Here is a 26,482-nt window from a genome sequence, read left to right as displayed (position 1 = left end):
TTAAACCGTTACACATAAAATAATTTTCAGGTGGAGTCATACGTTTCGCATTTTTTAAAACGTCAGGCAATAAATCGAATGCTTTCCAAAAATCTACCCCCAAAACAACATGATTAACAATAGAGGGTACAACTACAAATTTAATAACCTTGGTAGCATTCAAAAAAGTAACCGGAACAAAAATATGCCCGATTGTCTCACAATCGACTCCATTCGCAACACTACACGACTTGGAGTGTGCCTCTTGAAGTACAAAACCGAATTTCAAAAAGTCCAAATGTGCATTGTTACCTAAAACCGACAATGCTGAGCCGCTATCGGCTAAACCGTAAACCTCAAAATTATTTACACCTATTTTTAAATATGGCCTGATATCATTTTTATTTGGTGTAAACAGAATCGTAGCAATCGAACTTAAATTATTGTTTTGTGCAATCGATTCTAAATTTAATCGATTCACTTGGCCATTTAACTTGCTGCGATTCTGCCTTAGGCGTTTTTTGACTGTTGTGGTATCGGTTTCTGAACGTTACCCTTTTGACAACAAATGTCACACTTTGACCGCACAGTGTCAGGCTTGCCACAACCGTAACATTTAAACGAACCATTTTTAGGCCTTTGTTTACAAAGCCTGAAATTGTGATTAGTTTTGTTGCATTTATAACATACCGGCCGCTGTGGCTTTGAAATATTAAAGATTAGTTTTAAAATGTTGTTTCCTCTGTGGCAAAGTGTTACACTGTGGCACCGAACCGTCAGACTTTCTCGCGAAGCTTGAGTTTTGTTTTTCAGCAATAGCGTTTACTTGTTGATGTTTGGAACTGGAGGCCTTATACACATGATCGCGACAAAGTGTATGTTCACTAACCTTCGGCGGTTCTACAAATAACTTTGCCCTTTGCTGTGAAAACTCAACCTTTCGACAATAAGTCTTCAGTTCGGCGACGGAATGGATGTCTACCAATGCTAACTGCTGTGTAAAATGTGGTCGAATGTTGTGCAACAAGATGTCAAGCTTCGCTTCCTCCGGTAAGTCTGACTTTAATCTAGCAAACATTCCTGACATTACTGCAAAATACAAATGAATGGGCTCGTTCTCGCCCTGTGTCCTAGCCTGAATTTCCTGTTTCAACCTAAAATCATAATCACCAGGGACAAACTCATCTAACAAGAGTGACTTTAACTCTTGCCAGCTTGAAACCGAACTCTTAATACCACGGAACCATAATAAAGCACCATCAATAAACAAGTGAGGCGCGGCCTTAAATAATTTGGAATCTGACACACCATTTGCCTCCTTCAATTCTTCCACACGCTCCAAAAATGAGCGCGGGTCTGTCAATCCGTTAAACTTGACTTGCCATTTAGAAATGTTCAAGTCACTCGAGCATTGTACACGCATTTCTCTAAAACTATCTATTGGCATTTCAGAACTACCGGCCGAAGCTGAAGCACTTGGGTTCGAACCCTCAGCGACACCAACTGGTGCTGCAGTTCCCACAAGTGGACCTTCAATTTCCGCCAGCAGACTCTCCAACCTGGACTGCAAACTGCACTTCGTAACCAACAATGCCTGGTCATCCTCTTCAGGCTGGATCCTAGCAAGACGATGATAAATATGGTACCCTAATGCCTTCGCTCGGCTCAAGGCATACCTCTCCTTGGACTCACTATACTTCGCGACAAGGGACGACAAATCATCAATCTTCCTAGCCACAATATCCAATTCCGTGTCTGCCGCTAGCGAAGTTTCTAAAATGTCTTCGCTTGGAGCCTCGACAACAAGAACCCGAAGCTGTTTCCTCAGAGCATCTACTGTACTGGCGGGAGTCTCTGAACGAATTTTTACCTCATAAGTGAGCTCGTCTTTCAACAATGCGTGAAACTGAATATTTCTCTCCATTTTGCTAAATGTGAATCTAATTCTTGAGAATACTGGTATTACAATGCTCTATTATGTAAAAGTGTGTATTTTAAACTATAAATTTTCTTTTAAAAAATTCAAACCTTGTTTTATTTGAGTTACCTTTTAAAACAGTCAGCTGACTGACAAAATCTAATATTCTTTCTAAACTTGCCAAAGTCCAAACACAAAACAAAAAAAATATGTGTCCTAAACAGTCTTAGAGTTACAAGCCACAAAAAAAAACAAAAACCAAATGCTTGCTGGCTCTAAGCTAAATATAAAATCTAGTAACACAATGATAAAGCTCTGGCAAATTTGAAAGTCAGTGCAACTACTTTTAATCAAAACCCTGGTAAACTTTTGCTTACAAGTGCAGGCAACTTTTAGTTTTCCAAAAAAATATTGTAAAACGTTCAAAATAATAATAAAAGTTTCAAGGCGACACAAATTATCGAAAATGCACACAAAATTATTCAAATTTCCAACTATGGAAATCAATGCACACTAACACGTGTTCAACTTTCTTTGACACTTGAATAACCTCAAAATGATTACGTAATCACTAAACTTTCTCCTTTCTAAATATATAAAAAAAATGTGCAGGAAATCAACAGAAATGCATTTAAATAATGGCACAAAAGGAATATTTCATAGTCTAAGAGCAAGCAGCAAAAACAAAAGGTGAGTCATACAAAAAAATTCTAAATATTTCTCTGGTACCAAAATTCCACCAAATTCCTTCAGCAAGCTTTTAAATTCAAAACTTTTGGGCGCCAATTATCACAGGGTGCCTTACTGTTAAATAAACTTAAAGCTCCGGCTGTACAAATTAAGGACACAAGTGATAATAATAAAAAAAATACAGAAACTGAAAATAATAAAAAAACGGTGTCGAAATAAGCTTGCTAGGGGAAGTATATGTGGAGATAAATAATTTAAGATTGTTTATATTTTATAACATTTATTTATATAGAAAATTCTTGCCAAAATGTGTTTGTTCAGTTGGTTCTTAATTTAGTTACTTACTGCGCTAACCGTGTGAAAACTGACCTATAATTCTCTTGTTCGACACCAATGCAATGTACAGAGCTCAGCGGGAAGCTAGGTCGCTTAAAAGGGTTCTAAGTAAATTTTCACACAAGTTATCTTAATTTTTAACTAGAAATTATACTATTAAAATACCCTAGGTACCAGTTCTCAAAAATATTTGCTTGCTCTAAATTACTGACTCTATGAATTTAATCTACCTAAATTGCAGCTGACGCAGTTGCCCTGACCATTAGAAGGATAAATTGGACCGACCTCTAAGATGGTGAACCTTCGGGAAAGCTGTGGAAGGTGGCACGGGACCTCCCGGGGAATGTTGGCTGCACTGCGGAGACTTTTCAACCCGGAACGCGTGCCACGTGGACACCGAGACAAATGCGGCAGAGGCAGGCCGTCTTCCAGCAAACAGGACTCAGAACTTGCGCCGGTCACAAGGATTTCCAGAGTTAATAATATATATATCTATAAATATAATCCCGGCTCCGCTAAAGGTCAAAGAAATTTCCTAGCGGAGCGCTCCCAATCCCACAGCAGAAGACAGATCATCCTCAATCTGAGGATTATTGCAGGCCTTCTGCTTCCACCGTTTTGACCACCATGCGGTATGGTCTTGTGGAGAAAGTGCGTGTGCACCCAAAAGGGTCAAAAAAGGAAATCGACCACCCAAGATCATTAACCTATTTGCATATGGAGCAATCAAGGACATAGGGTGACAAACCCAGGAAGACATAATATATCGAATTAATATATTATATTTATTTGAGACTCCATCAGAGTCATGAAAGATTTACTATGATGTACATAGCAAGATTGTCACTCCAGACAGGCCTCTTATTTAGAGTACCAATATTACAGTATTTTGTTATGTATTCAAGATAAATTTCTGCATTATTTCTATATAATTATATTAATTTCATTTATAAAAATGTACTGGAGTAACAATTAAAAAATCTCATACAACGCGTTATTTTTAGCTATCTGGCAACCCGTGCACAGATTATGCAGAAAAGTGCATACATGTGTGGATGCAAGTATTTTTGCACCAGTTGAGGATTTGAAACAAAATAAAATTAAAGAAATTTCGATTTTAGATTTATAAAAAAATATTAATTACGACCAAGAAAATATACTACGTTACAGTATATTGAATATTTCACATCTTCAATTTGAATATCGAGTTAAAATAATATACAGGTCACATTCACAAAAGTTGGCACGAATGGAACGAAAATGAATGAAAATGCCTGTGTGTGACAGATTAACCAATAAAGTGGTGAATGGTGAATGACAGACAAATGTATTCAGTTCACTCTTACAATCAAAGTTTGTTCATTACACAATTGCTTTCATGAAGTGACCTTTAATATTCGTTACAGCCAAGTGAAGGCCATCCTCAGCCCTAAAATTATGTTCAGGGAATTTGACTCTTTGATTTGAACAATAAATAAATAAATAGAATAAATTTTATTCGTAAACACACAAAAGAGAAAAATATTACAAATAGGAACACATAAAAACGAGAAGGTGCCACGAAATGGTGCAATCAAACGAGTTAGGCCATAAATTTCACTCAGTGTAGGGGCGACAAAACTTTTCAGATTGATAGTCAAATAAAGCTTTATTAAATTAGGAAGGCTAGAGCTCTGAAATTGATAAAAATTAGCATACCTGTGAATCGTCAGTCAGCACGCCCTTGAAGATCTCATCAACATCATTGCTGTCCATATCTGGGAGAGTGTCTCGCACCATGGCGTCCAAATTGACACCCAATAGCGAAAGATCATCTTTTGGTGATATCGTCGACGCTTGGGACGAGCCGCCCGTTTCTGTGGAAAATGTATCTTTTTTATTGGTTATAGTGAAAAGCTTAGTCAGTAAACAGTACAGAAAATCATATTCTTAACAACTAATTTTGTAACTCTTAACGATATCTTGCTGCATCATTTCATATTAGTATGATAAAAAGTTACATTATTTTGGACCGTTGATCAACCAACGTTACCAACTAGGGTTGAAAAAATTTCCTGGCCGATAATCAGAAGCCATCTAATAGAATTCCATTACATACCACTACTGATAGTTTCAGTCTTAGTACTGTGCACTGTGGGTATTTCCGAAGGAGCAGTCTGCTCGCTCTCAGCGGGCTGCGGTCCTAAAATCGCATTCTTCAGAGCTGTTGAGTCCTCAGTATGCTTCAAGCTTTCTTCCGTGACTTCAGTCTTAATTTTTGAGTTGTCTGGGTCCTCTTTCTCCGTTTTGGGCTTTATAGTGTTTAGGAGTTCTACTTCCTCCTGTAAATTAAATTCAGTGTTAATGGATTTCCGTTGCAAGTACATTTCCGTTATTGTTTTTAACACAATTTAAGATACAAGAAACACTGCTTTGTTTCCGACTTGTCATTATTAAGGAGACTAGAAAGATACCAAACAGCTAAAATAGTATAAAGTCATCAAGCGAGAGAACTTTCTATAGGTTAAGTACGCGAATCCCGTACAATTTAGAAGGCACACACTAGTGGGAAAACGTATGCCACGCTACCCATCTACCCAGTAAACACACGGGAGGGATAAGCTGGCCTGTCTGGCGTTGGCCAGAATATAATTATTTGTTACACTTACAGAGTTAAAGAGTGATAATGTAGGAGCTGTCGTTATCGTTGAAAGTGGTGAGCGCGGCGAGCACCTCCTCATCATCACTGTCAGAGTTGTCGGGCTCCAGGCGAAATCCAGCACTAACCAAACTATAATATGTAGCGGGTCCTCATGGAGTTAAGAGTGATGGCTGTTGTTGTCCGCCAAATCTTAAATTGGATTCCCCTACTACTTCTCAGAACACTAGACTCTATTTATTCTATATGTTGCGGGTACTCACGGAGTTGAGAGTGATAATGTAGGAGCTGTCATTATCGTTGAAGGTGGTGAGCGCGGCGAGCACCTCCTCGTCATCACTGTCGGAGTTGTCGGGCTCCAGGCGGAAGTCTCTCAGCTCGCGGTAGCCCTCCGGCGTGCCGGGGCGCGCTAGACCGCTGGGGCTGGACGACGGGTTTCCTGCAAAAAGTGTTACATTCAAAGATTTGAAAGGTCTAACCGCGTGGCTTCTTCGCGCCGTTTCAAGCACATGCGAGTCACCAATTTTGCTGACGTTAGAGATGGACGCCTGCTCGCGAGCGATCAAACAGGGGTTTTGTTATACAGTAAGGCTTCTATACGTATTTACTCTACGCTCTAACGAAGCTTACAGACCTATTATCGCTAAGAAACAGTAATCTTTTACAACACACGTACGAAAAACGACTCAAAAACCAGGTTTACTATCAAGGACTCCAGTACGTATATTTTATTTAAAAACACAATTTTATTAACTTCTGAGTCTGTCCTAAACGTCAAAATTATTTTTGCAGTTTCTAACTTGGTAACTAGAGTTGTGCCTGCTCGTTCACTGAAAAGATCGCTCCCAACTAGTACGATCTCCGAAGCGTTCTTTTAGGACATTTAGGACAGTAGTACACCAAGAGAACGGGAGACAAATTGTGCATATGGCGTACAGTAACGCTCACTCGTACTAGCCGAGAGCTGATCGGCCGTTTTCGCGCGCTCTCGGTCGGTTTCGGTCGGATCACACGGATCGCTTTGCTGTCATTGTCACTCCTCGGCTCTTCGCTCCTTTCGCTCCCATTCTGTTGCGCGTGTGTGAGTGTACTAGAGAGCAGAATCATTTGGGAGTAGTTCGGTCTAGTACAGTGCAGGGAATCGTGTCTTTTGTTTCAATTAGTACATGTCCTACACAAGCCTATTGGTAACTTCTTATATTATTTTTAGAGTTCCAAATCAAATAAAATATAGACCATACCTGTAGAACTAACGGCCGGTTTCGCAGGTTCCAACAGTTCTTTCCCAAAAAACGCCTCCTGCATATAAGATGGGAACTGTTCCATCAACTTAGAGCGCGGTTTCCGACGCGGCTTACGCTTGTTTCCTGGTGATTCTGTCGAAAATAAAAAAGTAAAGCTTCTTTCGTATTTTAAGGGAAACGTACGAACGTGTCATGCTAGTTCTGTCTAGATAGTGTCAATACGTCTTGTACTGAGACTGACTGAAATAGCATGACACGTTCGTAATGATTGCTACTAGTAGACTAAGGTTTACAAGTCTACAGCGGTATTTTAGTGGTCAAGTTGTACCAATTGGGTCCCGATTGGTTCAAATGGTCAAAAATTATTGAATCTGGCCTGCCTGTAGTTCGAAGACGACTGTGCAAAGCAGTTGATATCCGATGTTTGTGCGCGGATTCGAGCTTGATTCTAATAGACAACATAATCGCTATTTGTAATATACTCACAAATTAGTAAATTAAGTAGCCGTTACCTCCAGACGCCTGCGTCCCATCACCATCCTTCTCATCATCAGCCTGCGCCTTAGTGTTCTGTCTCTGTCGCACCACGAACCCGCCAATCCCCAACTTGTTCAAGTTCCTTTGCCTCTTCCTCCGCAGAACAGTTAGGCCGGATTCCGTGGTGTAGACTGTGAAGCCTTCAGGTGGGGGACCTTCGTTTACTACGTTCCAGAGTATGCCTTCTTTGAGGTTCGCGTTTGAGATACCTGAAAGGATAGGTTTGCGTTGCAAAAAATATTGGTATGTAAATTAAGCTTCAAAGTAGTTATTTTTGGAGTAAAAAGAATACACAAAAAATACACAAAGCTATAGACAAAAAATTGAGAAGTGCCAGAAAAAATATGCAAATATCAAATATAAGTTAGAAAAGAATAATTAAAAATATTGAATAATTCAGTGTTATATTAGGTAAAACATTCAATTTAGGTACTCATTTAAATCGAAATTAAAGCATCTCAAATCGAAAACTACGCTATGACGAAGGAAACATGGTTCCAAATGACAAACCACGTTGTTTTTCCTTCATCTTGTTTCTTTTTTGGGTTCCGTACCAAAAAGGTTCAAAAGGAATCCTTATGGACATTATGGTGCGACTCTGTCCCTATATTTTTGATGGTAGGTCTCATGGAAAACGATCGAGAATGAACCTTAGACGCGCAACAAAACAATTAACACTTTCTAAACCGGGCTCTACGCGGCGCTACGACATTTTCGCTACATACGGGGAAACCCATGTAATCGGCTACGCTTCTACGAGCGGTGTGCCCGACAGTCGGGTTCTTGGTAGCGAAAGTGTTAAGGGCCAGTTGCATCAACCACATTTGACAGACACAACATCGTCACGCAGCAGACGACTATGGAACTTCCCATAATACAATAAAATTTAACGAACGTTTTTACGGTGACAGACGGTTTGATGCAACCGGCCCTAAGTCTGCACTAATTTTATATTAGTAATTCCTACGGTAAGCCATTTACGGTTGAATTAGTTAGAAAGTAAACATACCAGGTTCCTCCTTAACTTCGGCCGTGCTGTCTGGCTTGGAGTCGTCCGGCATCTCGACGTCAGCGTTCTGAACCACTGTTTCAATAGATGCCATTATTTCTATTCCAATCCACAATGCCAGCGTGGACACACAAAAATTTACGTTAGATCTTTTAAATAAGCTCTATCTGTATTTTACATTGTGTTATTTTTTGTATAAATATCCGCCAGTGAACGTAGGATCCGGCCGATCGTAAAATTCCTAGGCATTTCTAATAATATTACATATTTGTCGAAGGAGCCCCGCATCGAGGGGTTTCTATTTTGTAGTTTCTTATAAGCCCTTCAGGCACTTGAAGCAATGAAACGAACCAAGCTTGCGTATCTATTGGTTTAAATGTGATTAAAGTAAAAAATACCTAGGAATTTTATGATCTGTCAGAAGTTACGATTAACTGCGATTGCTGATATAGAAATTAAAAAGCATAGGGCGTACAGGGTCATTTAATTTAGCCGTTCAATAATAGATTGTGTCACAAGGGAGTAAAATAGATTATCGAAGACATGGACTAAGAGCCCAGAGTCGCCAGACCTTCTTCAGTTTTTCAAGGATGAAATTTTGGGATAATGTAGAGTTCGTATTGACGTTTAATGTTTGCATACTAACTAGTTCGGGCTCATCGGCAATTTTTTTTCTATAAGGTTTTTTTTAAACACTAACTTGCCTTAAATTCCCAAGGCTGATTTTTATACATATATGTGTTAGAAAAGACTGTCAGGAATTGATAATCATCATTTCCTAACAATTTGCGCCGGCCTTAGCTTGAGAAATTGGGGTAAGTTAGAGAGACTTTCAAGCGTCCGGTAAAAGTTACGGCCATCCATCCTATTCTGTATCCGTCCATCCTACTATTTGCTGAATGTGTAAAAAAAATGTTTGTCTTTTCCAATATGCCTTCCGCGTCAAATAGTATATCGAAGGCCATCCCGCTATATATGGCGTGACTCACCTTGGTCCTTCTCGGTGGTCTCGTTCTTGAAGCGCCTCTTGCGGCGCTGGTGCGTGATGCCCATCTCGGCCTCGAGCTGCTTCATGTGGTGCGCGCCGCGCTGCGAGAGGCACACGTCATCCACGTAGTACTCGCCGCCCAGCCCGAGCGCGGCGGCCGTCGGCGGGGGGACGCGCGGCGCGGGGGGCGCCTCGATGGCCTTGGCGAGGTGCGGCGGCGCCGAGTCGCGCCCGCGGCACACCACGCAGTTGTAGCTGACGAAGATGTTACAGTAAATACTCGTGGACGGGGCCGACGATGACACAGACGCCGTGCTGACACTACGGTACAGGCGACGCAGAAAATTTGTTTCTATCCGAAGTGTCGGTTCTGACATGGACATTATTTTGATTAAAAAATTTTGCTTCGACGAAATTTGCCTTTGCCTTTCAAAATTTCGGATATCTTGGCGCAGACAGACAAATATGGCGTCGTCGAAAGTGCGACTTCGATGAGAAACGGGATATGAAAATCAAAATAGGAAAAGAAAGCCTTTGTTCAAAATATGGCATTGTTACCCCCTTCACCAAACTAAGTTGTCACTGATTATTCAAAATTGAACATTATTACTTTTCATTAAAGCTCAAAATCCTATTAGCAAATATATTCCCCCACCATTAGAATACTTAAGAGTTAAAGAGTCGAAAATTTTCACTTACCCAGCTCTACAACAAGTCTCCGCATCCGTCTCGCTCCTTATCGAGTCGCAGCATGCGTGTAACCATCGCATGCACTTCTCACACTGGATAATCAGCTCGCCGTCCGAATACGGCTCCGAACACACGCAGCACATCACTAGCGACGCGCAGGGTCCGCATTCTGTACACAAAATAGTAAAATTAATAAATGAAAATCGTTCGATTTTATATGAATTTAAACTTTATTTCTATAAAATAAAACTATGGAAACGGATTAAATCGCGTATAATGAATTTAAAATAATATATATAGATAATAATATATATATATATTCTATATTTATTTAACAAAGCATCTCCCGAAGCCCTAACTACGCAGACAAGATGCTGTTAAAGCTCCATAGCGAACGAAATACAACTATCTCCTCTGTCACACTAGTCACACTAATAAGAAAAAATAACAATGATACAATTAGCATCTTGCCTTCAGACCCGATAAATAATATTGGAATTGAAAAGATTCCATAAGTTTTATTCGCAGGGTGATTAACGACCCATTTAGACAATAACTAGTAGGTAGTCCTTTACCTGTGTAGTTCTCGCACCAAGCAGTAGTCTCCCTGGTCCCGCAAGTAAGACACTTTCTACACCTCTCGCACCGCCAAGCTCCTCTCGGCACCTCAGCCAACTGAGGTCTTGCACAATAAGTATGCCAGGCAGTATCGCAGTCGTCACATAGCACTAGTAAACCGTCGTCGCCGCGGTTACCGCAACCCTCGCAGACGGTGCAGTCGATGCAGCGCCAGCCCATTGTTACTATTACTTGAGATACCTGCGAAGAGGTTTATAAGTGTGAAGTTGGGTAAGAAACAAGGGAGAAGCGAAACCATATATGTGCGATCACGGTTACACAAATACGCGCCTATCTCATTGTTGGGATATCGAATGGCTCTCCAATGTGAGATACCGCTTGTATAAGGGCATTTTCAGAATTTGGGACTACCCCCCCCCCCAATTAGCGTAAGTCTTTAACAAACATTAACTCACTGTCAGTTTTGTGACGATAATTAAGCATAAAATTTCAATAAAAATATTGTTTTTGTGTTAAATTACACTTTAAGCACAGAATATATAATAGTACAAGTACAGAAGGCCCACTGCTTTGATGTTCACGAAATGCCGCCTTTTTAAATACCTACAAAATTCTTACAAAGAAACAAGCCGCACGTGCGCGGCGTCCGGCGATAGGGTTGCCTATGGATTAAAACGAATTAACACTCACATAAAATGTTATTATTTGTGCCGTTTGTATATCCGAGGTCTTTATAGAGAGTACGTCGTAGACGTCGCATCGGACCGATAGATGGCGCCATCGTTCGTTGTAAGTCGCTCCGGCGTCTCACCGCCGCGATGTTGGTAGTCCCGTTTTTCCCCACCTGCAACACAAGGCCCCCCGCGCCCCGACTCGCCACCAGCCACCCTCATTGTTTCGTCGAACGCCGAAGTGACCGGTTGTCGCGTATTCCGTTCGAACATTTTTACAGCATGGTGTCTCGAAATTAATCTTTTAGTTTCTATTTCCTTGTTATTTCTGGTCAAACCAGAGTTATTCGTGTTTTTATTTAAAAAGTGGCTTATAACGTTTCGGAATTATGAAATTTTTCAATTTCATCCGTCAATTCTTTCTTCCCTTTTAATTTGCGCTCGTTCGTCTTGAATAATGAGATATATTATGCCTCGCTAGCGATCATTATTCGTCTTTCGGGGTTCTCACTATAGAAATGAACGAGCGGTGCTTTATGATTCTACCCACTTTTTTGTAAGAAAGTTCCATGCTGCAAAAATCGTTACCGTTAATCAGTTTTCTTTTTAAACTATTCGCATTTCCGAGACTAAAGTAGGAAGTGTTATCCGCGTATTAAAAGTTTCGCGCGAGAATATAAGCGGTAACGTAGGTAAGTTGCTCCGCCGGGGACCACGTGCTCCGGGGACCACGTGCTTCGCGACCGCGGGCTGCGCGACCTGCGGGCTGCGGCGGCGGCGGCGGCGGCGGCGGGCGCGGTGCAGGAATACCGCGCTCCAAGGAGGTTTGAATTTCTCCGACGAATGGGTGAGCAGATTCATATTATTTTAGAAAGAACATGTTCGGTTTCCGATTCGGTGCGGAGGCCCCAAGCCACGTGTCGGCGCCGAAACTTACTGTAGCGCTGCGATAGCGCCGCTGACCGCGGCAGTGTTGTCCGCCGCGTCGGCGCCGCCGAGGTTGCGTAGAAGTTGCCTCCTCGTTAACGATGGCCATCTCTGCGGTGCCGCCGAACAACGTTGTGGCCGCCGCATAGGCGTCGCATGCGACGCTGTAAGTATGTCTGCTGCTGCCCCGACGCGAGCGCCGTGCCGTTAGTGATCAGTCGTCAATACGCAGGCTACCAGCGCGGCCACCTTCTGCCCCCGCCACAACGCCGCGAGCCTGCTGAAGCTGTCCACCAATATCGCTGGCCGCCACGCTTATGCTGGCGCCTCGATGGTGATGCAGAGCGTGCGTCTGCCGTGACAACGCCGCGATCCTGCTGAAGCTGTCCACCAGTATCGCTGGCCGCCACGCTTATGCTGGCGCCTCGATGGTGATGCAGAGCGTGCGTCTGCCGTGACAACGCCGCGATCCTGCTGAAGCTGTCCACCAGTATCGCTGGCCGCCACGCTTATGCTGGCGCCTCGATGGTGATGCAGAGCGTTCGTCTGCCGTGACAACGCCGCGATCCTGCTGAAGCTGTCCACCAGTATCGCTGGCCGCCACGCTTATGCTGGCGCCTCGATGGTGATGCAGAGCGTTCGTCTGCCGTGACAACGCCGCGATCCTGCTGAAGCTGTCCACCAGTATCGCTGGCCGCCACGCTTATGCTGGCGCCTCGATGGTGATGCAGAGCGTGCGTCTGCCTTGACAACGCCGCGAGCCTGCTGAAGCTGTCCACCAATATCGCTGGCCGCCACGCTTATGCTGGCGCCTCGATGGTGATGCAGAGCGTTCGTCTGCCGTGACAACGCCGCGACCCTGCTGACTGTCCACCTGCTGTAGCTGTCCACCAGTATCGCTGGCCGCCACGCTTATGCTGGCGCCTCGATGGTGATGCAGCGAGCTCATCTGCCGTGACAACGCCGCGATCCTGCTGAAGCTGTCCACCAGTATCGCTGGCCGCCACGCTTATGCTGGCGCCTCGATGGTGATGTAGAGCGTTCATATGCCGTGACAACGACGCGAGACGCGACCCTGCCGAAGCTGTCCACCAGTATTGCTGGCCGCCACGCTTATGCTGGCGCCTCAGTAGTGATGCGGAGCGTAATACTGTTAACCGCTGCACAGGCGTCGCAATCCTTCTGCTGCGTCTGCCGTGACAACGCCGCAAGCTACTTGAAGTTTTCCACCGGTGTCGTCGGCCGACACGCTCATGCTGGCGCCTTGATGTCGCCTCGATCGCACGAGGTAAGATTGCAGACGCGGCGACCTTCATCGCGCCACCGAGCGCAATACTGCGGCTGCCGCGAAGGCGTCGCTAATTTTCCTGCCGCGTTTGCCGTGACGACGCCGCGAACTCTGTTGATGCTGTTCACCGATGTAGCTGACTGCCACGCTGGCGCCGGTGCCTCCCGCGCTGACGGCGGCGACCTCGAGAGGGCGACCGAGCACGATACTGCGCGACGCGACAGGGCATCGAGACGCCTTTCGAGCTGACGACGGCCGTCTCAATCTCACCGCCGAACATAACAGCGTCTGCTGCAGTGACAAGCTGGTAAGATTGCTGATGTGGGCCCTTGGTGCTGCTAGCCGCCACGCTGATAACGCCCGTCGCGCCTAAGATGTCACGCTCACCGCGAACACTGTCTTCCCCTACAATGGTGCCACGACCACGACTATCCAGGCTCCGTCTACTACGGTATCGTTGCAGACTCTGTTGCTGACCAGGCTGATACTACCCTCCAATCTGACGACGGGCGCCGCTATCAGCTGACATCCCGTACACTATGGTATCCACTCTTCTCTTTCCAGTTCCCGTGAAGTACGACTGTATTTACACACTATTTTGACCAAGGACTCCTCCGTCGCCGAAGTGAGAACAGATAAATTCTTAAGATGCTACGTCCTAACGTGGTTTGGAGACCCATAGTTGAACGAGGTAAGACGTCAATAACCGGACGAGGAGCCGCACTGCTGCGAGGGTGTCCTGACGATGTTCGCGAGCTATCTAATCGGAGAGGCGCCTCGCGAGAAGACCCTGTGATTCCTGTACATCGCTCATTGTGTAGGTCAAAGACATCGTAAAGGTTTGCGGAATTAAAAAAAAAAATCCCTTTCAGAATGTCCAGATCTGAATTCGAGCCAGCGTCCTGCATCCTGAGCGTGCGTCTGTTTACCGGGCGGACACCAAAACCGATCGGCAATCTGGCCGCGGGGGTTCCAAGTACACGACGATTTCCCGGAGGCTTGTGGCGCCCCCTGTCCATTCGAGAGATTAACTTATTCGCCGAGCCTCTAATAAACAAATTGGGAAAAATAAACCTGCTTCGCCTTAGTGAACTTCAGATTCCAGCTCAAAGCGAAAGGGGCCAGGAACTCAGGAGTACTTCAGTAGTTATCATCTGGCTCGACTATACTCAATTAATATAGTGCTTGATTCGATCGTAGAACCTGATTTCATAAATTTCACAACTTTCGTGGTCTACAGAGGAAGGTTGCACCGCTGCAGTTTCCAGCATTACCTCGTACAGCTGCCGATAGCTGTAGGCCAATCGCCCCTGTTTTGCTTGCATCTGCAGCCCGATAAGACCTTCAATAATCGGAACATTGTACGAAGTAAAGCTCTTCCGATGGAGAATAATCTTCAACAGGCGGTGGCGCTGGCGACTGAAGTGACATGCAGCCGGCTTAAGGTTCGCATAGCACTATATGCTATGCACAGTTCAGTTGTATGTTATGTTATGCTGTACGATGGCAGGACTACATCTCTTCTGTTACGAGTAACTACGACAGTAACTGCTGACTCCAACAGACTGTCGTACGAGGTCAGTATGCACCCCCTGGGAGCCAAGTAAGTGACCTTCGGTGACCTCGCCTTCTTCTGCTTCGCCCGTCATCGTACCTCTTCGTCTGCGAGAGCCCTGCATTACGCCGTACAACGGTACGTATTAAGCCTCCGCCACACATAAAGCGCATTCCGCTTCGCTATCAGCGCGCTGAATGCGCGTGCATTCCGCTCGCGTCCCGCGCGCGTTGCGCTCGCTATCAGCGCTCGTTCGTTCCCGCTAGCGCCCACTGGGCGCAACGCCAGCGTTAGTGCGGTGCACCGCCATTATTGCGCTCCGCCTACGCTCTTAAAGCGCGCATGTGTGGCGGTGTTAAATTCACCCCTTGACCTGCTACCACGACGTGTTCAGCAACCACCAGCGATGCGACACTGACGTCTCCACCTCTCAGTCTACTCTGTCGACCTTCATTGCACGAAGTAGAAATCCGTCGCATCGGGTTTTGGATTAGGTAATGGATTACCCTAAGAGTCAATGACTGACTTAAAGAAATCGACTGATACCTCCGTCCAGTGTAGTAGCAATCGACAGCGCTCGTACTTTTCATCTTCTAGGCTAGTCTTACCGAGCGATCGGTATCCTCAAATGCCCTCACTAAAAAGAGTTCAGAGTTCAGGAGTCTCGCTTGCAACCGCGCTCGCTTGACGCGAAATAGTCTGATCGAAAATACCAGTATTGTAACAAATAGCCCTTGGGCACGTGAGTGATGACCTTTTTCTGTGTTTGATATGGACGTAAGACGTTGGACTTTAAATAGTCATATCAAAGCTAATATCGATTTAGATAATTTTTACGAAGGGTTGACAAAAGCAGTATCAATTACGTTACCCTGCTACAGTACAGATAGTTACACTACTTTTACAGTTAATTTCCACACTTTGTGTCTGAAATTGGGTTTATAACCTGATAAAATAACGTGTCTGTTAATAATAATAGTGTATCTAAGGTTTTTGTATCTTGTTCAAGTCAGCCTCGCCTACATCTTTTTTCTTGGTTTTGATCTGCGATGTATAATAATGTCATTTCTCTAACTATTCGCTGACTAAAGCTAAACGTCATCACGAAAATCTCTTTATGCGTTTCTGGCACCGAGATATTCGCGGATCGAAGGCTATTTGTCGGTCGTCTCTTTCAAAGCCAAACTTAAAATTTTTCTGCTGGATAAACAAAAAGCGTAGCACTTAGGCAACCGTGCCAACGCACACACACGTCATACACACACACTCCTACACACACAAAATAATACACAGAGTACGTTCTACATAATTATATAAAGTTAAGTTTGCCATTATTTATATAAAGTACCAATACTTAGTTATTTATTACAAAAAGATTTAGCTATGTTATCTTGGATGTTAGTGTTGTCTAGCTTTAGATTTAGTTTTAGTTGTAGTTTTAGTTTTAGCAGGCCTCACTGAAAATCAGCGTCACGTTGTGTGTCCTAGGACTCACATCGGGACATCAAGCTGAGTGAGGACCTATTAGCTCAATTAACTGTTGTGTTGTAAATATTGATCGTCCTTACTATGTACTTACCTTTGCGCTAATAAATATTTCTTTATCTTTATCTTTATCTTTATCTTTATTTCGACTGATACATCTGTCAAATCGGTTCAACTGATTCACTTATTCTTCTATGCTATGCCAATAGGGCTACCAAAGGCTTGCGCGCCAGCTGACTCGCCACCAGGAGATAATAAACAGGTCTCTATAAAGACCTCGGATATACAAACGGCACAAATAATATAAAAATTTTACCTTCCAATAAAATTTGTATTATTTTGCCTGGTATATCCGAGGTCTGAGTGATGCCTTCCTGGTAGGCTTAATATACCGTCGGCACTTCTCCTCAACAATGAGGGTGGCTGGTGGCGAGTCGGGGCGCGGGGGGCCTTGTGTTGCAGGTGGGGAAAAACGGGACTACCAACATCGCGGCGGTGAGACGCCGGAGCGACTTACAACGAACGATGGCGCCATCTATCGGTCCGATGCGACGTCTACGACGTACTCTCTATAAAGACCTCGGATATACCAGGCAAAATAATACAAATTTTATTGGAAGGTAAAATTTTTATATACTATTATATTCAAGTCTTGGGTACTTTCTAGGTAACTGTATTTATATATTTTTGTTCAAGTTCCAACATTACAAACCTTATTGAACTTTTCCGTGGGACTTAGTCAGTAGCAGATATGTGTAAGAATGGTATTTATTTTATTAATGATGTCTATTTAACTAAGTATTTTTAGCAATTCGACACGCGGACATCGTATATGAACCTTAAAAAAACTCGCGACGTAAAGTAACAATAGAAAGTGCGAACGTGCATTCCGTGAGAACGCGCGCCACCCCTGAGTAGGCCGCGAACTCGCGGCCGCCAGGATGTACTTGTAGCGCGGCGATAGAATCGCAGAGTGAGCCGCCCCTGCTTTAAGCGAACTTTAAGCGATAATCTACATTTAGAATATGAAAAAAGTAAATTTTTAGACAGATTTTATGCTTAATTGTCGTCACAAATTGACAGCGAGTTAATTTTTGTTAACAACTTACGCTAATTGGAGGGAGCCAAATTCTGAAAATGCCCATAAAGCCTAGTACCAAAGTGCATACTCCAAAGAGTGAGAGTCTGCAATCTGCATGTAATGTCAAAATTGTTTTAGCGACAAAACTGCTAGGTATTATCAAAAATCACAATAAAACTGAATAACAGTTAATTGCACTATTAGCGGCCTCTGAACATAAGTTTGAAGATAATATTTACGTATGTCATTGCGTAGTTTGCGCTGCTGCTGCTATTGAATACGTTAAAATACAAAAATAAAATCATCAAGTTCCTCTTTAAATGACTAATAAAATCAGACTGTCTAAAAAGTTTTCGTGAAGAAAAGTGAAGTTGATGTGGAATATCGTACCTTAATATTAACACAGTAAGGATGAGAAGTTTGCCCGCACTGCGAGCAAGCGATAAGGCACCCTTCGGAATCTGTACCCACGGCACCGCACATGACGCACAAATCTTGAGTCAGCACAAACTTGTCTTTGCTGGAACATAGCACAAGCTTGTTTTCCACGCCTGTAACAAATGCATATTAAAAATTAAACTATTTTAAAGCAAAAAATTAACAAGTATAAACGAATGACGCAAGAACTGACCGCCACTGTACGCGCGCTATCCATACTAAGCTGTACCAAAAACGCGCGAGCAGTGAACAAGTGGCAATAGCTTATTGACAAACGTCAATCGAAAAAATCTCTCGATGTCTAACACTTTCTCTTAACAAGTTTCATCCTCAGTCATCTTATTGTCCGGGGCCCATGGCCTAAGCCCCATGACAGACACTCCAAACACTCCTCTCATTTTTGGTTTGGTTCTCCTCTTCCGACCAAAGTCTCACTACATTCTTGTATACCTGGGTTAAAACAGTTGAAGAACATCTTACCTGGATCATCTTCGGTCGTCTTATTGTCTGGGGCTTGTGGTCTCTGAAGCCCCAGTCCAGGTACTCCAAAAACCCCTCTCATCTTGGGTTTGGTTCCCCTCTTCCGGCCGAAGTCCAGCACCGATCTCGCTCTCTTCTGGAAGCCCAGTTTGGCAGGGTGCATCCCGCCTTTGAATTTGTAGCCGCCCATTTTCTTCTTCGCTACTTTGGAGGAAACCGTGTATGGTTTGCCTTTGCCCAGGCCGACGTCCGGCTGGAAGGAATTACAGATTATTACACGAACTTATTATAAAATACGAGGTGATTATATCTAACCGTTCTTAAGTATGAGCGTTTAATACGTAGGCCATATGGAACAAAAAAGACGTCAAAAACCAGCTAGTTCATTGTCATTCAGCTTAGAAGAGGTGCATTAATATTACTAAGAAATAAAGACCTATTGAGAAGTACTACTAAGAAATAAAGATGCTTTACGTTACGATCAATAAATATTAATTAAAATCTACCTGCTTATTATTTGTGAAACTTTTGTTTCGAATCGGATAGGATAATAAAAAAAACATTCAAATCCAAGCATACCCACTCGTGTGCCGGAAGGCCGGAACGCGACATACGAGGAAACCATAGGAAAAAAAATTGAAGATACAGATGTGAAGATACAGACCCAGGAATGTCTTTTTCCTAATAGAGATAATCATACTGTCTTAGTTACACTACCCCCCAAAACAAAGGAATACGTGTTTTTCTGGTTCTTACTGACTATTCTGACTAACAAGCATATTTATTTGTACTAAAGATACCTTAGGTTCAATAGCGAGAGGATCCTGTTCCTGCTGCGGAGTCTCGTCACCGAACGAGGAGTCCTGAGACGTGGAAGCCGCGTTGTCGTCCTCGAAAGCTGGAACAAACATTACAACTTATCATTATGAACGAAGGTTGATATTGGGCTGTAGCGCGCATCAGTTGGTAGGTATTCAACTTTGTTGTGTATTCCAATAAAATCGACAACCCAAGATCTCTTGTCGCAAATATGTGAGGAGGCCCGACCTCAAATAACGGGAACAAGGATGGAAGAAAATCTGATATATCTGTGTGGGCAATGTGTTGACAAATATTGGAACAGGCCTCTATCACAAAAGTGTTAAGAGCGTGTCGGATATTTGTGACGAATCTGTGTATATCTTATTTTAAGTCTACAATAAACAGTAGTAGTAGTAGTAGTAGTGAACACTTTATTGTACAGAACAAATTACATGTACAGAGAATAATTAGTAACAGTTATTGTATTGTAATGTAAAGTCAATAATTTTAAGATATTATTTGTTCATTGTTCGTTTTATGAACTATCGTTACAGCAGACTGATATCAATGTCAAACTTGCATTAAGGAAACTAGCCTAATTACGAGGATCATTTCAAAACATTTCCCGACTAGCTTCACATGAGTTGCGTTCTCGCGTCATAGTTCATACTTCAAGTCATCTAGCTCGGATGGAGCGAACGCATCTCATACTAGGCCTGGCGCACGCGATGTGACATTAGATAGATAGTTAGATAATGTTTTAGGGTCTCCGCTAGCTGGCGCGGATGCCCGACGCGTGCGAACGCTCGCGTCCCGCCAATGAGGAAAGTCCGTCGCACGCGTCCGCGCCATTTAGCGCTGTTCATACAATTTGTTATTAGACGGGCGTCCGTTCCGGGTAATCCGCGTCAACTAGCGGAGGCCTTTAAGCATTTATTCTTGTTATTCACTCACACATGTCACCGTCGAGTCGTAGGTATTTTAATGTCTTAAGTATATACTAGCTTTTACCCGCTGCTTCGCCCGCGTACTAAAAGTATTTTTATTCAAACGTATACAAAAATGAAGATTTTCATTTGGATCCGTAGGTTTCTCTGTAGGTACATTTGTCTGCGATTATTTCGATTACACATAATACTATTGTTTTTAAAGAAATGCTTGCAATGATTGTAGAAATGTTACCACATCGACCACAGCGTAGGTAGTAGGTATGAGTAGGTATGTATTCTATATACGCTGGGGAAACCTTTATAAACAACCCACATAGCCCGTATTTCGACACTAATGGTCGGTGGGTAAAAAGTACTTTCTTGCATTATCCCTTACAACAATGATCCCTTCCCACTGAGCCGCCTGCTTTTTGCACTGCGTTTTAGACTGCCTGCATATCCCTCTAACGATACCCATATTATCCCTATCCCTGTCCCTGTCGCTGTCCCTATCCTTATCCCTAACCTTGTTCCTGTCCTGGCCCGTCCCGTCTCGTCCCGTAGCGACTACATTATATAAGGAACCTACGTGCCAAATTTGGAATCTCTAGGACCAGCGGTTTCGGCTGTGCGTTGATATGTTGGTCAGCCAGTCAGTCAGTCAGTCAGTTTCTTCTTTTATATATTTAGATTTAGAATGTTCGGGAAAGTTCTTATATATTCTAGAATGTTCTAGAACGTTCCAAAACGTGTAAAACTTATTGTTGTTCATAAGAATGTTCTGGAATGTTCTAAAAATTTCTGAAATGATCTAGAAAAGTCCAGATTGTGTGTAAATGTTTCAATCGATATGGAATGTTCTAGAAAGTTCTGAAAACTTATGGAATAATGTAGAAATTTCATAAATATGTAAAACTTAATTCAGTTTAACACATTTTGGAACGTTCTAGAACATTCTAGAAAATATTAGAATTTTCCAGAGCATTCTATATCAACTGTATTCAGTTTTGCACATTTTGGAACGTTCTAGATCATTCTAGAAAATATCTGAACTTTCCAGAATATTCTATATCAATTACATTCAGTTTTGCACGTTTTGGAACGTTCTAGATCATTCTAGAAAATATTAGAACTTTCCAGAACATTCTATATCAACTACATTCAGTTTTGCAGATTTTGGAACGTTCTAGATTATTCTAGAAAATATTAGAACTTTCCAGAAGTATCTAGAACTTTCTAGAACATTCCAGATCGATTGAAACATTTACACAAATTCTGGACTTTTATAGATCATTCCAGAAATTTTTAGAACTTTCCAGAAGTACAGATATATAAGTGCAATGCACTTACCCACATTTTTTATATTGCGTGATACAGAAGTAGAGATGTACAGTACATAAGAAGGACAGATATATATTTTTTTAACATTTTCGCCACCCACAGCCACCCACTTCCACCCACCGCGACCAAACTCCCTTACTTTCATCTAGAGACCAAGGCGTATTTACCACCCCAACAGGGGGTTGATTGGAATTGATAGTGATAGAGAAAACCCCGGACATACGTACATTAGCGTTAGCATTTTATATATGTATATAGAATATATAGAATATAGATATATAGATATAGATGATGGAGCTAAAATATACTTACAGCCAAGTTTGGAACCAGTGATCTGCATTTGCGTCTTGCAGATGGGACAGTTGTAATCGTACTGCGGGTTTTGCTCTTTCTTCAGCCGGTACTGCTGCGGCTCGGCTTCGGGGTCACACATGCCGTGGACGTATCTAGAATAACAATACATTTTTAGTGATGTTAACAAATAAAATTAGTAAGGTTCAACGTTTGATTGAGATAAAATAAACCAAAAAACAATCAAGAATTTGGCCGTCCCTTTCACACTATTTGTAAGTGCGATAGGGACGGCCTGATGTTTTATCGTTTATCGCGCGACCATGCTATGGGTTCAGAACGTTAATTCAAGTAAAATGGTAATACTTGCCGATTTTAGAGTATGTCGGAGTTTTAAGGAGATGTAGACGAGAAACTCGGGTCAATCCATGTCTAACATTTATGGTGCAAGTGGTTTCCAATGTTAGATAGTCGTGTCGCTATACTCACTATTGATGCCTCTATTAAAACTAACATACCTCTTGCAAGTAATACACCGGATCATATCCCTGTAAGCAGCGGCGCGGTAAGCACGCCTGCACAATGGACAGCAACTGCCCTTGTTGCGTTGTTGGTAGCACGAGTCGCACACAGTGTAGTGCGCGTGCCATCGGGACGACGGGCCCGCGCCAGGGGAACGAGCGCCGCAGTCGGAGCAGATGCGGCAGCACTGAAACAAGACACGATTATGGAAGTGGCAAGATTTATTTCAAATATACACCACTACACAGTATAATAAAGAATACTATGGTACAGTATGGCCACTCCCGCTCCCCGCTGAAAGTGCCGCCCACCCGCACTCGATTACCTTACAGTTATCGCCTGTCAAGAACGCGACCAGTCGATCTGTCATATCGCACTCATACCAGCATGATACGCGTTCACCTATACGAGCTTAGACTGTGTGCGTATGAACGCGCCACTTTCATATATTTTATTGCCACTGTTCGAGGTCTGGTAACACAATGACAGGCTATCAATCGAGCATACAACTTCTAATCGGTTAATCGATGGAGGGCACGTCTGCCGCACTCTCTTCGCACACTTGGCACACCCGTCTACAACTAGTGGACTGGACACTCACCATACACTTCCAGCCGTATTTGGGCACGGTGGCCATGCGCGGCCGCAGGCACATGGCGTGGTACATCTTGTCGCAGTGCTCGCAGGTGACGGCGCGAGAGTCGGTGGTGGGCACGCCGGAAGCGCTCTCCCCGCGGCACACTTGGCACACTCGGCACGAGCGGCACGACCAGCCCGCTCGTACACCTGCAAGGGAAATAGATAAGTAAGGCTGTTAGAGAACTCAACGATAGGGGCGCGGCAAACGATCGAGGCACCTTTGTGCATGCCGAAAAACCGACACTGATCTCGGCCGCGCTCGCCCGAGGAAAACGGGCGCCTAGGCTATTCTACACTGGCTGTTCTACACGCGAGGAAATTACCTCGCGAGGCTGCTCGGCCAGTGTGGACCAGGCTATGTAGAAATTAAAAACAAAATAGAACTACTTTTTGATGTGTGGCGAGGCGCAAATTAAACCATTAAAGTACAGTTAACAATAAAAGCGTACATATTTTACATGTAAGTTCTATTGACAAAAAAACCTATATGGACTAGACTGCAAAAGACGAAGCAATAAGGAAGACGGAATACCTGGCAACTGTGCGAGGCCCACGCAAGTCCCGTGATAGTGCGCGCCGCAAGTGACGCATGTCATGAGGTTGAATATATCGCCGACGGCTCGGCACGTCCGGCAGTCGATGTCTGCTGTACCTGGGAAAGAAGACATTGGCTGATCACATGTTATATTAGAAGATTAACTAATCTCATCGTCGTGTTTACCGATGCATATTAAAAAATAAAAATAAAATAAATATTGGGGACACCTTACACAGATCAACTTAGCCCCAAACTAAGCAAAGCTATGTACTATGGGTGCTAAGCGACGATATACATACTTAGATAGATAAATACGTACTTATATACATAGAAAACATCCATGACTCAGAAATTTGTGCTCATCACACAAATGCCCTTACCGGGATTCGAACCCTGGACCGCGGCTTAGCAGGCAGGGTCACTACCGACTGAGCCAGACCTAAGCAGATATGAAAAATGTCTCACTACATGAGGTTCAATAAATCTAATTTTAGACCTTATACATATCGGCACAAATTGCTTAAACCTAATTTTAATTTGTGACTGTCTTAACATTTACTTTTAAAAAGTTTTAGGGCGTTACCAACTTACGGCTACGTCCGTTATCGACATGGACATGGCAGAATTTGACAAACTTTTGAATAAATTGCAGATGAAGCCAAGTTCTTATCATTTAAGACCTACAATTGATCACTACACACTTTATGTTGAAACCCGCGTGTCATCGGCCCTACTTACTACGAACATTTACCTGCCGATCTTAGGAATGAGCAATATGACGAAGCATTTAAGCGCAAATTGAGAAACCTTTTGTTAGATAACCCTCTGTACTCTGTAAATGAGTACATGGAATTGAATTTGTGATAGCATGCATTTGATTACACTGACTTCGGATTTTATTTCATTTCTTAATTTTATTGTGTTTTGTGTATTTCTATTTGTAAATGACGATCCTTATTGGGAGAAAATATTCATTTTATTATTTTCAATTTATAATGTAATTTTCGACGATCATGATGAGAAGATAAACATAACTTTGGCATGTAACAAATTTATAGTGTAATTTTTATCATGAAATAAAGAAATCTAAATCTATAGTGTACAGACAGCATTTTGTACCGATATGTACACTCTCGTCATTGAAACTATTATTACTATGTATTATAGCATAATTCTCAAGTAGTACTGTTCTGTTCATTACTGGTTAATGAGTGTAAACACTTACAAATAACAGCCACTTGATACAAGTGGTCCTTGCAAAACGAAGACTTGGTCTGGAAGTCCATGAAACCTCCGGAAGCGAGAACACAGGGCAGGTGAAAGTATTTACTGCAACTCATCTGGAAAATAAGAATAATGTAATATTTGAACTGAAATTAAATTACACATCATCATCATTCTCTTGTCCTTTTCCCATTATTTGGGGTCGGCGCAGCAGATTTTCCTCCTCCATTCCTCTCTATCAGCCGTCATTTCCATACTAACACCTTTCACTCTCATATCATTGTTCACACATTCCATCCATCTTTTCTTAGGCCTTCCACTACCGTTGCTCCCATCCACCTTCATATTTACCGCTCGTTTTATAACATCGCTTTCATCCCTCCGCATCACATGCCCATACCATGCTAATCTGCTTCCTCTCACCTTCTCTGTCACTGGCGCTACTCTCAGGCTTCCCCTTACACACTCATTCCGAATCCTATCCCGTCTTGTCACACCACACATCCATCGCAACATTCTCATTTCATTCACATGCAGATTTCTCTCATCCTTCTTCTTGACGGCCCAGCATTCACTTCCGTACAAGACGACAGGTCGGATAACACATATGAAAGAAAAAGTGACCAAGGCTGGAATCGAACCAGCCATGTCCCATGTCACAGCTGCTTAGCTCGAAAATGTCAAAATTCTCATTTGAATAATTATTTTATGGACTTGTGACACCTTCTAAAACATTTCCATTAGAAGATAATTTAAGTTGTGAACTTTGGAATGTAATATTTTTCTTTTTAATTCAAAAGATCAAAAAATTAAAAGATTCCACTGACAGGAGCAGAACTCTTCAGTTATCATCACAGATTTAGATATTCAGTAGATGAAGTAAATAGCACTATTTGTATGGGAACCAAGCGTGCCGACTTTTTAGCTGTCACTGAGACGTCACGGTCGGCATTTAGTGATGGGAAAACCTAAACGATTCAAAGACACCAATGCCCCTCCGCCCCGCAACAATGCAGCCGTCTCTCTCGTACACATAGATTTTATATCTGTGGGCTCGCTCGCTCACTCCCCGCTCCCCTGCAAACTATCTCAAAAATCGAGTAGTATGACAAAAAGATTCAAAGTGGGAGGGCACGCTCACGTCACGCTATTAAGCGGTTTCATTCTGTCCACGCTTTTGGATACCTTCGCGTAATATTAATATCAAGTAAGTATTTTAAATATATTTGTTGACATTTTATAGAAACAAGAAAGATTGTTACCATTGAAACGCATAGTAAGAGACATAATCAATTCAGATAACCTAAAAATCGCAAATCGATTAACATGAATGGTATCGATTTTCTGACAGACGAATGATTTTCAACGGAGTGATTGAATAATTTTTGAATTAAATTTCAGAAATACATTTATTTAGTCGAAAAGCGGTTTTATCTTATACTTTTCCTATATGTTTACAGTATAGGTTAGGTACCTATACAGTATCAGTTTTAACTTTGTAAGCAAGCAAGCAGAATGATAATTTTGAATCATACATATTGAATAAATTGATGGATTTTATTTAAGTAGTTTGATATTTCATAGTGAGTAATTCGATTCAATTCGTGTTGGTGTAGTGAAAAAAAATTGTGTTTTACTCGGTGGCAAAGTTTGTTCAACCTTCG

The 26,482-nt window shown here is 42.7% G+C and overlaps 1 protein-coding gene across 1 annotated transcript in view; it reads right to left on the bottom strand.

Moving 5' to 3' along the window:
* Positions 1–26,482, bottom strand: part of LOC125242698 — an 86,796-nt gene that overhangs the window by 52,934 nt on the left and 7,380 nt on the right. Inside the window, 17 exon segments of the mRNA XM_048151592.1 lie at positions 4,622–4,779; positions 5,022–5,244; positions 5,825–6,000; positions 6,803–6,937; positions 7,318–7,551; positions 8,352–8,426; positions 9,341–9,594; positions 10,039–10,198; positions 10,605–10,848; positions 18,006–18,166; positions 18,534–18,786; positions 19,334–19,431; positions 21,917–22,050; positions 22,414–22,604; positions 23,019–23,203; positions 23,589–23,708; positions 24,820–24,934. Coding sequence (XP_048007549.1) covers positions 4,622–4,779; positions 5,022–5,244; positions 5,825–6,000; positions 6,803–6,937; positions 7,318–7,551; positions 8,352–8,426; positions 9,341–9,594; positions 10,039–10,198; positions 10,605–10,848; positions 18,006–18,166; positions 18,534–18,786; positions 19,334–19,431; positions 21,917–22,050; positions 22,414–22,604; positions 23,019–23,203; positions 23,589–23,708; positions 24,820–24,934 — 2,916 coding nt within the window.

The sequence above is a fragment of the Leguminivora glycinivorella genome, chromosome 3 (assembly GCF_023078275.1).
Source record: "Leguminivora glycinivorella isolate SPB_JAAS2020 chromosome 3, LegGlyc_1.1, whole genome shotgun sequence".
In the NCBI taxonomy this organism is placed as follows: Eukaryota; Metazoa; Arthropoda; class Insecta; order Lepidoptera; family Tortricidae; genus Leguminivora; species Leguminivora glycinivorella.
Note: the sequence above shows the minus strand (reverse complement) of the source record. Positions and strands in the feature narration are given on the sequence as shown.